Source organism: Salmo salar, chromosome 02, assembly GCF_965601325.2.
Source record: "Salmo salar chromosome 02, fSalSal1, whole genome shotgun sequence".
Taxonomy (NCBI): Eukaryota; Metazoa; Chordata; class Actinopteri; order Salmoniformes; family Salmonidae; genus Salmo; species Salmo salar.
Genome location: NC_138292.1, coordinates 95,102,380 through 95,114,950, shown reverse-complemented (window position 1 = coordinate 95,114,950; position 12,571 = coordinate 95,102,380). Strand labels below are relative to the sequence as shown.

Genomic DNA, 12,571 nt, shown 5'->3' with positions numbered 1-12,571 from the left:
TAAGCAATGTCATTTTACATTTACATTTTAGTCATTTAGCAGACGCTCTTATCCAGAGCGACTTACAAATTGGTGCATTCACCTAAATATCCAGTGGAACAACCACTTTACAATAGTGCATCTAAATCTTTTAAGGGGGGGGTTAGAAGGATTACTTTATCCTATGTCTACATGGGTAATGGGATCCAACCTCATTGATCTGTCAGTAAGCTATGTTTACATGGCTATTGGGATCTGACCTCATTGATCTGTCAGTAAGCTATGTTTACTGAGCTATAGCCTTCCCTGTAGCTCAGTTGGTAGAGCATGGTGTTTGCAACGCCAGGGTTGTGGGTTCGATTCCCACGGGGGGCCAGCACAGAAAGAAAAAAAAATTATGAAATGTATGCATTCACTACTGTAAGTTGCTCTGGATAAGAGTGTCTGCTAAATGACGTAAATGTACATGGGTATTGGGATCTGACCTCATTGATCTGTCAGTAAGCTATGTTTACATGGGTATTGGGATCTCAGCTATAGTATAATCCAGCAAAGCAGTGCTAGCAGTGTAATGAACCTTGTCTGATAGCCAATTAACTATAATGCCTACTTGCCTTGTCTGTTGATTTTACACTTGCTATGTAAATGAGACAGAAGAATGTATGATGGTCAATGCTATCTGGGATCCATGGGACATCTCTACCCTAAACCCTAACCTTAACCCCTACCTTAACCATTTTAAATGTCAACTTCAACGGGCTAGGGACGTCCCAAGGATGTATCTCTACCTGAAAATACATGATCTAAGTGATTGATAGTTGGTATTCAGCAGTCATAAAGCCTAATTTACTTTAATAAACTACTAAAATAGTGATATTGTCAGACAGCATAGACAGCAGCTCTACACTTTATTGACTGACTGATCCATTCATCCTTCCATCCCTCCTCAGCCTTCCTCTCCTCTGAAGACCCAGTGAGGGTGGAGCTCAGTAAGAGAGCTGTTGAGGGACTGGTTAGGAAGAACACTTCTACATCCAGAGAGGTGAGAGGTCACACATTGTTTAGATGGTAAATATTTATGTCCCCTTAGTGGTTCATCACATCAGCAAAAGGGAATATGTTCCATCATCTATGTTTATTTACATTAGTGCAAATTGTCCACTGATATGGGTGTAATTTCTCACCCCTTTTGGCTGTATGAAAGTTAATTTCCCCTCAGACACACACATTTATTCTTTGATATTATGAAGGTCATTTGTGTCAAATGTACCTTTCCCCACTCATTCACCCCATCTCTTTACATTGCTGATGCATATTTGGTGGCCTGGCTGCATCCAGACGATGTCAAAGGCCCATCCTGGTAGATCTGAACCTAATGCAGCTTGGAGTGATCAGATGACAGAAGTCACATTTAGGTGCCAGGTGTAACTGAGGCCATAGATGCTCCATATCCATTACTTTGAGTGTTATATATAATATGACTAAATGTGTTTCTGTGTTGCAGGGACAGTCAAGAAATGGAACAGCAAGGCCACAGAACATGACATAAGCAGAGCTGTGGGAGACCACCTGAAGCCCCTGGTAGAGCCGGGGGTGGTGTTTACCACTCCACCACGCCTTCAGCAGGCTGGAAAAGTGGGATTGATCTGGTTGATCCATTTGTTTGTTTCAGTTTGCAGTAGTTGAATCCTTTGACGTATTGTTGAATTAAACATTTATCTTCAACAAATCCACTGCGTTGGTTGAAAAGTGATACTAAACGAACATACCAGCACTATTTTGACATAGTGTAAATCTCCCACTATTTTTCATAACAAGATGGACCAAGATACGTATTGGTTTTGCAAGAGTCTGTTGATTGTCAGTCATTGGGTTAATTTCTTTTGCAATATGTTCAAATCAAGCTTTATTTATACAGCACATTTCAGACATGGATGCTTCACAGGAAAAAAATAAAACAATGAAAATAAACAGAAATATTTACCACAACAAACATAAGATTAACAACTGAAAGACGAATTAGCATTCTAAGGAAAATCCATTGATTAAAATATTAATTGGATGCAACATCCAACCCAAAATATAAGCATGTTTTTAGGAGGGGCTCTGAAAGACACTATGGGGGTGTCCACTGAAAGTTGACTAGTAACAACAACTGGGACCTAAAAGACACCCACCATGAGACCCCACTAAATCTGCCCAAGAAGAGACAAACAAAAGACATATCCACATCGAACTTAAAGACAGGAAGTAAACCAAAAAGGTGGTGCAACTAAAGGTGTTGACTCTCCACATGTATCAAGACAACTGGAGCACTGGGCCAGACACTCTTAAATAGAACCTGGACCAGCTCAGGTGAAACACCTTCCCACTAACGAGATGGACAAGCCAGCACAGGTGTAACACATACTGACTAACGAGGTGACACCAATCAGTGCGTCCTACGTGCTAACGAGCTATACGTGCTAACGAGCTAGACGTGCTAAAGTCCAACCTCAAAACATAAATGGAAAAACCAAAGCCTATAACACCTTAAGACAACAAATATATCCTATATTTTTGTTGGAAAAGTTTGCTCACCACCAACAGAAAACAACTTCCATTTCACATTATAATCAACTACAATGCTTCACCTTCACCAATATAAACATGGTGTCTACTGGCTGTCAACAATTAAAAACAAGAAAAAAAACACGTATTTCTAAATAATAATATACAATAGCATTATTTGTTTCTCCTTTTTCTTTCTATAGAATCCTAAATCCCACTAGCTTCTAGAACACTCGTCTTCCTAAAACTCACTAGATTCTAGAACTCTCCTCTTTCTAAATCCCACTAGCTTCTAGAACTCTCGTCTCCTTGGAACGAGCCCAAACAAAACTCATCTCCAATACGGAAAAACGTGCAGTCAAAATAAATAAAGATCCATAGCAACGCACTAGCTAAATGCAAAACACAAATCTTATATCCATTTGGGGGGAAATCAGGTTGAACCTGCTCTTGAAACTAACACAACAAAACAAAAAACACATGGAAATGGAGATATCTTTTACCTCACTGGTTAGAGGACAACCTGCAGAAGACAGTCAGCTACATTTTGGAGTGATGCATTTAAATGTAGGTGTCCCTAAACAAAGGAACACAACACTTATTTGTCATAACTCATCGATATCATGTTGAAATCAATTGTGCCGAGAGGAGGGAGATGAGGTTGCACGTCCTGTTAAAAGTAACAGCTCAAAAACCACACGGAATCTGGGAATAATGTGTACATCACTGGTTAGAGGACAATTTGTAGAAAACAGCCAGATACATTTTGATTCAAGTGCGTAACCAACATGGTAAGTGTAACACAACTCTTTTTTTGTTAGTCACTTTTTATTATATCTCATAAATAGTACTCTTCCATTTCAGAGCTTGGATTTTCCCCCTGAGGCTAATATCCATATCATGTTGAAATCAATAGAACAGGGGCAAACGTTTAGGGTTCTACATTGTGACACTATTAAAAGAATCCTAGTACAATGTTAAAACATTCTACATTGTGACATTATATCATGAAACAACTCATTCATGTATTTTCTGATGTTTGATCAGATGTCTTTTACCGGAGAATCTCTTGTCACACTGATCACAGCTATAAGGTTTCTCTCCTGTATGTGTTCTCTGGTGTCGAGTCAGACAGCCAGATGTAGTAAAACTCTTCCCACATTGACCACAGCTATAAGGTTTCTCTCCTGTGTGTCTTCTCTGGTGTCGAGTCAGAGAGCCAGATGCAGCAAAACTCTTACCACATTGATCACAGCTATAAGGTTTCTCTCCTGTGTGTATTCTCTGGTGTAGAGTCAGAGAGAAAGATTTAGCAAAACTCCTCCCACATTGATCACAGCTATAAGGTTTCTCTCCTGTGTGTATTCTCTGGTGTAGAGTCAGAGAGCCAGATGCAGCAAAACTCTTCCCACATTGATCACAGCTATAAAGTTTCTCTCCTGTGTGTGTTCTTTGGTGTAGAGTAAGATAGCCAGATGTAGTAAAACTCTTCCCACATTGAGTACAGCTAAAAGGTTTCTCTCCTGTGTGGATTCTCTGGTGTGATATGAGGCTGGTTGACCTAGTAAAACTCTTCCCACATTGACCACAGCTAGAAGGTTTCTCTTCTGTGTGTCTTCTCTGGTGTCGAGTCAGAGAGCCAGATGTAGTAAAACTCTTCCCACATTGACCACAACTATAAGGTTTCTCTCCTGTGTGTGTTCTTTGGTGTAGAGTAAGATAGCCAGATGTAGTAAAACTCTTCCCACATTGACCACAGCTATAAGTCTTCTCTCCTGTGTGTCTTCTCTGGTGTCGAGTCAGAGAGCCAGATGTAGTAAAACTCTTCCCACATTGACCACAACTATAATGTTTCTCTCCTGTGTGTGTTTTCTGGTGTAGAGTCAGAGAGCCAGATGCAGCAAAACTCTTCCCACATTGATCACAGCTATAAGGTTTCTCTCCTGTGTGTGTTTTCTGATGTGATACTAGGCTGGTTAGCCAAGCAAATCTTGTCCCACATTGACTACAGCTATATTGTTTCTCTCCTGTGTGTGTTCTCTGGTGTGATATCAGGCTGTCTGGCCGAGTAAAACTCTTCCCACATTGATTACAGCTATAAGATTTCTCTCCTGTGTGTACTCGCTGGTGTCTAGTCAGATGGCAAGATGAAATATAAGTCTTCCCACATTGATCACAGCTATAAGGTTTCTCTCCTGTGTGTGTTCTCTGGTGTACAGTCAGGTAACTAGATGAAATAAAACTTTTCACACATTGATTACAACTAAAAGATTTCTCTCCTGTGTGTATCCTCTGGTGTGATAACAGGTTGCTTGACTGAGTAAAACTCTTTCCACATTGAGTACAGCTGTACGGTTTCTCTCCTGTGTGTATTCTCTGGTGTAGAGTCAGAGAGAAAAATGTAGTAAAACTCCTCCCACATTGATCACAGCTGTAAGGTTTCTCTCCAGTGTGAATTCTCAGGTGTACTTTTAGTGCTTTTAATCTAAAGTAACTCTTCCCACAATCAAAACAGTGGTGAGATTTCTCTCCTGTGTGTGTTCGCTGGTGTATTTTAAGTTCTGATGAAGATTTGCAATGTTTTCCACAGTCAGAGCAGCAGATAGATTTCTTCCCTGTGGGTCTCTGCTGGTGTTTCTTGAGGTGATAGAATCTGGACAGACTCTTCTCTGACTCGTTAGCATCATGATGTTGAGGCTCCCCAGAGGATCCATGATAGTCACGTCTCTCTCCTGTGTGAACAAGTCAGACAGATAGTTAAAGTCTCTCAACAGCAGAAATCCACTGAAAAAGGTGATGCCAACAGCGTAGCCATGATACTCTACAACAATTGACGTCTGTAATGAATGTTAGTATTACTTGACAATTGTCTTAAGACAGTCAAGTGAGCAACAATAGTCATATTTAGTCTTGTTTTCACATTAGTAGTAACTAGAAATAAGTAAAAGGTGTTGAACTCCTAAGCAGTGTGCTAGGCGACTTTTGTTCTCAAATATAGGCAGCTTTCTGTGTTTGCTAAAATTGCGACAAGGGCGATGCGCACACAATTTGATTGCAGAAACACCTCCCTGCTAATGCAGAAACCGCTAGTTATGTATGTAGTATATCTGCCTGGAGCAAAAATGGTGAGCAAGTGGCCTAAGCTATGCCATTAGAGATTCTGGGTTCGAGTCCAAGCTCTGTTGCAGCCGGCCGCGACCGGGAGGCCCATGGGGCGACGCACAATTGGCCCACCGTCGTCCGGGTTAGGGGAGGGTTTGGCCGGCAGGGATATCCTTGTCTCATCAAGCACTAGCGACTCCTGTGGCGGGCCGGGCGCAGTGCACACTGACCAGGTCACCAGGTGTACGGTGTTTCCTCCGACACATTGGTGCTGATGGCTTCCGGGTTGGATGGACATTGTGTCAAGAAGCATCGCGGCTAGGTTGGGTTGTGTTTCGGAGGACGCATGGCTCTCGACCTTCGCCTCTCCAGAGTCCGTATGGGAGTTGCAGCGATGAGACAAGACTGTAAATACCAATTGGGGAGAAAAAAGGGGTGAACAAAAATATATATATTTAAAAAATGGTGAGTAAAGATTAGTTTTCACAATGTATTCTGAATATTACAGCACTAGATCAGGAGTGCTACTCAAGGAAACTCACATTAAGCTCTGTGTGTATTCACTACTTCACCACCGTGGGGGAAACTCAGGCTGACAGCAAATAAAGCCTCCATTTCCAGGTTGATAATGATTACTATTATCATCATTTGACACTACTTTGGATTATAATTGTAAGGCTCGTTTGAATGTCCTGATTTAATATAATGTTTGTGTTATTGTCAAATGTACTACTTTATATTTAAAAACGACTTCAACCAGTAAAATGATCATTGGCTAGTTTTCCATCAGCCAGACACCAGCCTGACAATGAGATTTTGTCCACGCCAAAATGGTCTATAATCTCACCTAACAATAACATAGACCTACTGTAGGACCCATAACTTCACCTAACAACAACATAGACCTAGGACCCATAACTTCACCTAACAACAACATAGACCTAGGACTATAAATCATTTAATATTTCAGGTGAAACAAGGAGACTAAAATGTCTTTCATGACATTTCATAACCTGATCACCAGATCATTTTGTGAATAATCCCACTTGGCTACTCTGTAATGTGTTGTCATTCTAAATGTCCTGAATAAAGGAAAATAGCTCTGTGTGTTGTACAATAGCCTATCCACCAAGGAACAGTTCTCTACACATTATGAGCTAAGTATCTCCATTTCCAAACGGACTAACGAGACCCTACTGTAAATCAAGTAGACAATAACACATTATAAATATCGATTTGTTTGGGATGATGGATCCAACGTGGAGCACGGCATAACTGTCTCCGGTGTAATGAATGAAGAACTACATTTGACTGGCATGCAGAAAATGATTTCCTGGATCAGCTGATGATAGTTGAATATGTGACTGTAACTAAACAGCTACAGTATTAAGTATTATGCGTAATTATTTAAGAACCGCATTAATGACAGTATCCATTTGGGAGTTGTCAATAAAGTTAAGGTGACTCTTGGTTAGAACCATTGGATTTAGTAAACTGAAATGATTTAGGATTTCTGTGCCCATGAAAACTGTTTTCCCAGCGTAACATAAGGAGACAATAAATGTTACGTAGTTAGAGAGCATTTCAGAGATCTGAATACAAAAAAACTGTCCGACAGCAAGATCCAGTATTTAAGTTAAAGTTCATCATATGACAAGCTTAACGTTATGACTATAACTACTGTTCCCTGAAGGAGGGGAACTAGGTACAACATACTATTAAATCCACACGTTATGACTATAACTACTGTTCCCTGAAGGAGGGAAACTAGGTACAACATACTATTAAATCCACACCTCGCTGGAAGCCCCGCATTCCACAGGTGATGAGCGTGAGACTCGGATATATTCCTTAAATGATTTAATCCTTAAATTTAATACCTCACTTCACCGACCCAGGAAGTGGCGGAGCCAAACAGGTCTTGTAACTCGTTCATAACTGGCACGCAGATCGGTAGAAATGGTAAGATAAATTGGCACTTCAAACGGAAATGGAAAAAGTTTGCCTATTTTACCGGAAACTTCAGGAGCATAACGTCAGAATTAACGAAGGCCAGCAGCAGTTGGGGAATTGGTTATTTTCTTCTGGTTATATTGATCTGGCTTCCTCAAGTAATTTGTGTGTGTTAATTATTTAACCTCTTGGGGCTAGGTGGGACGCTAGCGTGCCACCCGTGGTGCACTCCATCAACAGCAGGTGCATTTCAAGAGCGGCAAATTTGAATCCAAATAAATGTCAAAATTCAAATTTTTCAAAAATACAACTATGTTACACCATTTGAAAGATAAACATCTCCTTAATCTAACCACGTTTTACGATTTCAAAAAGGTTTTACGGCGAAAGCATAAATTTAGAGTATGTTAGGACAGTACATTTACAAGAGTTGTGTGTAATGTTTTGTCAAGTCAAAGACAGGGTCACCAAAACCATAAAACCAGCTAAAATGATGCACTAACCTTTTACAATCTCCATCAGATGACACTCCTAGGACATTATGTTAGACAATGCATGCATTTTTAGTTCTATCAAGTTCATATTTATATCCAAAAACAGCGTTTTACTATGGCATTGATGTTGAGGAAATCGTTTCCCTCCAATAACCGGCAGTCAAGTCAGCGTAACAAATTAAATAATTAAAATTAGAAAACATTGGTAAAATATTATATTGTCATTTAAAGAATTATAGATTTACATCTCTTGAACGCAATCAACTTGCCAGATTTAAAAATAACCTTACTGGGAAATCACACTTTGCAATAATCTGAGCACTGCGCCCAGAAAAATACGCGTTGCGATACAGACTAGACGTCATGTTGGGGAGATCTAAAATCGAAAATACTATGTAAATAATCCATTACCTTTGATTCTCTTCATCAGATGTCACTTCCAGGTATCACAGGTCCATAACGAATGTAGTTTTGTTCAAAAAAGCTCATCATTTATGTCCAAAAATCTCCGTCTCGTTAGCACATGATGTAAGCCAGCCGGACTTCTCGTCATGAACGAGGGGAAAAAATATATTTCCGTTCGTTCAAACATGTCAAACGTTGTATAGCATAAATCATTAGGGCCTTTTTTAACCAGAACATGAATAATATTCAAGGTGGACGAATGCATACTCTTTTATAACGTATTGGAACGAGGGTACCCAACATCAACTCGCGCGCAAGGTGTCTAATGGGCCATCATCGTTCCATGGCTCTTGTTCGGTCAGATCTCCCTCCAGAAGACTCAAAACACTTTGTAAAGGCTGGTGACATCTAGTGGAAGCAATAGGAAGTGCCAAAATATTCCTAAACCCCTGTGTTTTTCAATGGGATAGGTTTAAAGTCAATACAACACATCAGGTATCCACTTCCTGTCAGAAAATGTCTCAGGGTTTTGCCTGCCAAATGAGTTCTGTTATACTCACAGACACCATTCAAACAGTTTTGGAAACTTTAGAGTGTTTTCTATCCATATATAATAAGTATATGCATATTCTAGTTACTGGGTAGGATTAGTAACCAGATTAAATCGGGTACATTTTTTTTATCCAGACGTGCAAATGCTGCCCCCTAGACCCAACAGGTTAATCAAACGCTTGAAGCATCAGTTCAATTTAAGTTCTGCACATACAGTTGATTTTATTAAACACATGGGGTGTGTCTATATGAACAAATACGTCATAAAATTTAAACCAATCAATTGGTAGAAAGAATACAGTAGGTTGTATCTCTCTAGGTCATGCCAGTAGGTTACAGTAGGTTGTATCTCTCTAGGTCATGCCAGTAGGTTACAGTAGGTTGTAACTCTAGGTCATGCTAGTAGGTTACAGCAGGTTGTAACTCTCTAGGTCATGCCAGTAGGTTACAGTAGGTTGTAACTCTCTAGGTCATGCCAGTAGGCTACAGTAGGTTGTATCTCTCTAGGTCATGCCAGTAGGTTGTATCTCTCTAGGTCATGCCAGTAGGTTACAGTTGGTTGTATCCATGTGGAAACAATTATCAACCCAATGTGGATAGTGTTGAATTTGGTCAACAACAAAATGAATGGCTTATTTCCTACATGAGGTTTACTTGATCTAACAGAAGTTTTGTAATGATTAAGTTGTTATGTGGACACGTGACATACCGACAACTTTGATAAAAACACTATTGGAGTTGTCTCCAGATCGCTATGCATATTCATGCTAGTAGCTTAGCATCTCCACTGAATACAGGTGGTTGACGACAACAACCCTCATAGAATATAAACAATAGATTACAATAATAAGATGTATCCACCAATCCAAAGACAGGATAGGTGGGAGATAGACAACCCACAGTGCAGCTTTGTGGACAACGACTCCCCTTGTCAGGACGGAGAGACATCTTGTCAGTATATCCATAATCTTTGGTGTAGCCAACCCAACTCTCACATGGCTCTATTGGGGGGAACGGTGTGTAGTAAAACATCACTACATTAAAATCACTACATGCCGTGGCCCCCCAGTCTGCGGTCAGCAGATAGAACCTCCTCAAATATATATGTTAAGTCACTTTTTGGAAACGGAACGGAGAAAACAAGGGGTAGCTTATCTCTACGTCGTCTGATTCTAGACATATCAGTCATCATCCCAGGGCCCTCCGTTGAAGAGGTATTGACGAGCCAACTCCGAATATCCAAAGTTAAAAACTAATTGAAGGCGGTACTTACTGGTGTTACTCAGATCTCCTGTCTCCTCCTCTTCATCTTCCAATGTGACAGTAATCTCTCCTTCCTTCTTCACTCCAAAAATAGCATCATCCTCTTCTTCCTCTTGTTTAACTGAAACGTCTTTCTCTTCATCTTTCACTGTAACAGCCTCACCCTCTACTTCTTGTTTTACTGTAACATCCTCCTCTTCCTTCTCCTCTTTCACGACAATGTTCAGCCCCAGAGCTTCTTTCTCCGTCCAGCAGACCTCCTCTTCTTTAACAGGAGGGGAGTAGTTTAGGGAGCTCATGTTCGGGGATGTTAGCTAGCTAGCTATCATTAGCGACTAGGCTAATGCTAACTTAACCAGCCAGCTACTATAGCTGACTAATAAAAAATAACCTAATATTAAATTAAATGGGTTAACAAGTAGATACGACAGAAGTGTGTCTAAAACACAGTAGGTAATATACACCGAAAGCGTCTAAATAGCTTGAATCTTTCGGCTATGTTGGCTAGCAAGCTACCGAGGTGGTTGACGAGCTGTTTATGAAGAACCGTCCACTAGATTATACGTCACGCTGCAGCATCGCCTGAAAGACGCACATCGCCGTCTGCTGACTGGAGGGAAACGCAGTTGAGGATCACATTTTATATTCAGACAAAGATTATTTTACTTGGATTTAATTAAATAATACTTTTATATTGAGACATACAAAGACAGGAATGTGGTGATTGATTAGTGAGAATAAAAAATGTTTACTACAGCACATTTAAGGCAGTTTCATTCAGTCAAACAACATATAAATAAGTAGCCAGCTACTGTAGGTCTATACTGCTCCTACATGGTGTAACAATACATCATGTAGCTGTATATAATGAACACACTAGGTCTATACTGCTCCTACATGGTGTAACAATACATCATGTAGATGGATATAATGAACAGACTAGGTCTATACTGCTCCTACATGGTGTAACAATACATCATGTAGATGTATATAATGAACAGACTAGGTCTATACTGCTCCTACATGGTGTAACAATTGTTAGGGTTGAACTGGCTATTTGTATGCATAACCTTTATAATATACTGGGGAAGCTATGCTACAATATTAAGTATATGAACTGCGAGTAAATCAACTGAAGACAAGAAGAACTACAACCGGCAACAGGAAGTGCGTCACGACGCTGGGATCAGCCTACACGCCGACGACAGGAGGAGCAAGTTTAAACCACGCTCCTCCTCCCTCGGACAGGCCAGCATTCAGCGGGAACTATCTCTGTCAGTATAAAAGAGAGAACAATAGGATGTGTCGCTCTCTTCTCTGTTTTGCCCTGCGAGGTAAAACAGCGAGACCGTATATATACGAACCACACACGTGTTTGCATTAATTAAAGTACAGCTAAATCAGAAGTTACTATGTGCTGACTATTTTGTTCTGTTACCAGAAACGAACTGTCGCAACATTAACATGGTGAACCCCGACGGTCTGGTATATAGAACGTCTACGCTGAGCATTTAATCAGCCAATTGGACTTCGCTTTTGGGGAACGGTCTGCTTTACAAATTGTCCGGGCTACTAAAAACAGGTAAGCAGACACCTATTGTTATAATAACTAAAGATCTGCATATTGGCTTTAACCAAATTAATTTTGTGAAGCACCTGTTCGATGTAAGTGAACAAAATTATGAATTATTATGAGTAGATAAGAAATTTGATAGTCACCATTGTGAAATGCAAACCTGTGGTAGATGTGTTGTTATTAATGGTACCTTTGAGTATTTTGCACCTGGCGAGATCCGTAAAATATAAAAGGTGCGGTTAGGTTCAGGGAGAATACTGAAATCTATCGGCGAGATTCGTAAGGAAGGGTACGATTAGGTTCGATGATATAGGGAATAATTGGGTTTGTAATTGGTATCGGTAATGATTCGTACATATAATAATGCGGTTAGGTCCGAGGAATTACCCCGACAATGATCGTGAAATTTTAGATAAGAATACTGGATGACCGGCAAGATTCATTCATATAAAGGTGCGGTTGGTAGAGTAATTCTTGGGAAAGGAGGTGAGGTTATAAGGCGAAATAAGAGGAATACTGAATTGAGGATTTAAAGATAAGAGAATAATGGTATAATAAAAGGATTGGAAATAAAATAATATGATACATTTAGGCGTGGAATAATAGGGAATAGTTTACTGTTTGAAATTATTAACGAAAAAGCAATAAAAGACGGGAGGAATATTTTAGATAGGACGATAATTGTGGCTATTGGCAA

The 12,571-nt window shown here is 40.0% G+C and overlaps 1 protein-coding gene across 1 annotated transcript; it reads right to left on the bottom strand.

Annotated features, from left to right (window-relative positions):
* Positions 1 to 1,814: 1,814 nt before the first annotated feature.
* On the bottom strand, positions 1,815 to 10,814 carry LOC145863508 (uncharacterized). The gene is made up of 2 exons (XM_082968339.1): positions 10,309 to 10,814; positions 1,815 to 5,261 (listed from the first exon to the last, which is right to left on the bottom strand). The coding sequence occupies exons 1-2, from the start codon at positions 10,595 to 10,597 to the stop codon at positions 3,547 to 3,549; spliced, it is 2,004 nt and encodes a 667-aa protein (XP_082824465.1). The 5' UTR covers positions 10,598 to 10,814; the 3' UTR covers positions 1,815 to 3,546.
* Positions 10,815 to 12,571: the final 1,757 nt, after the last annotated feature.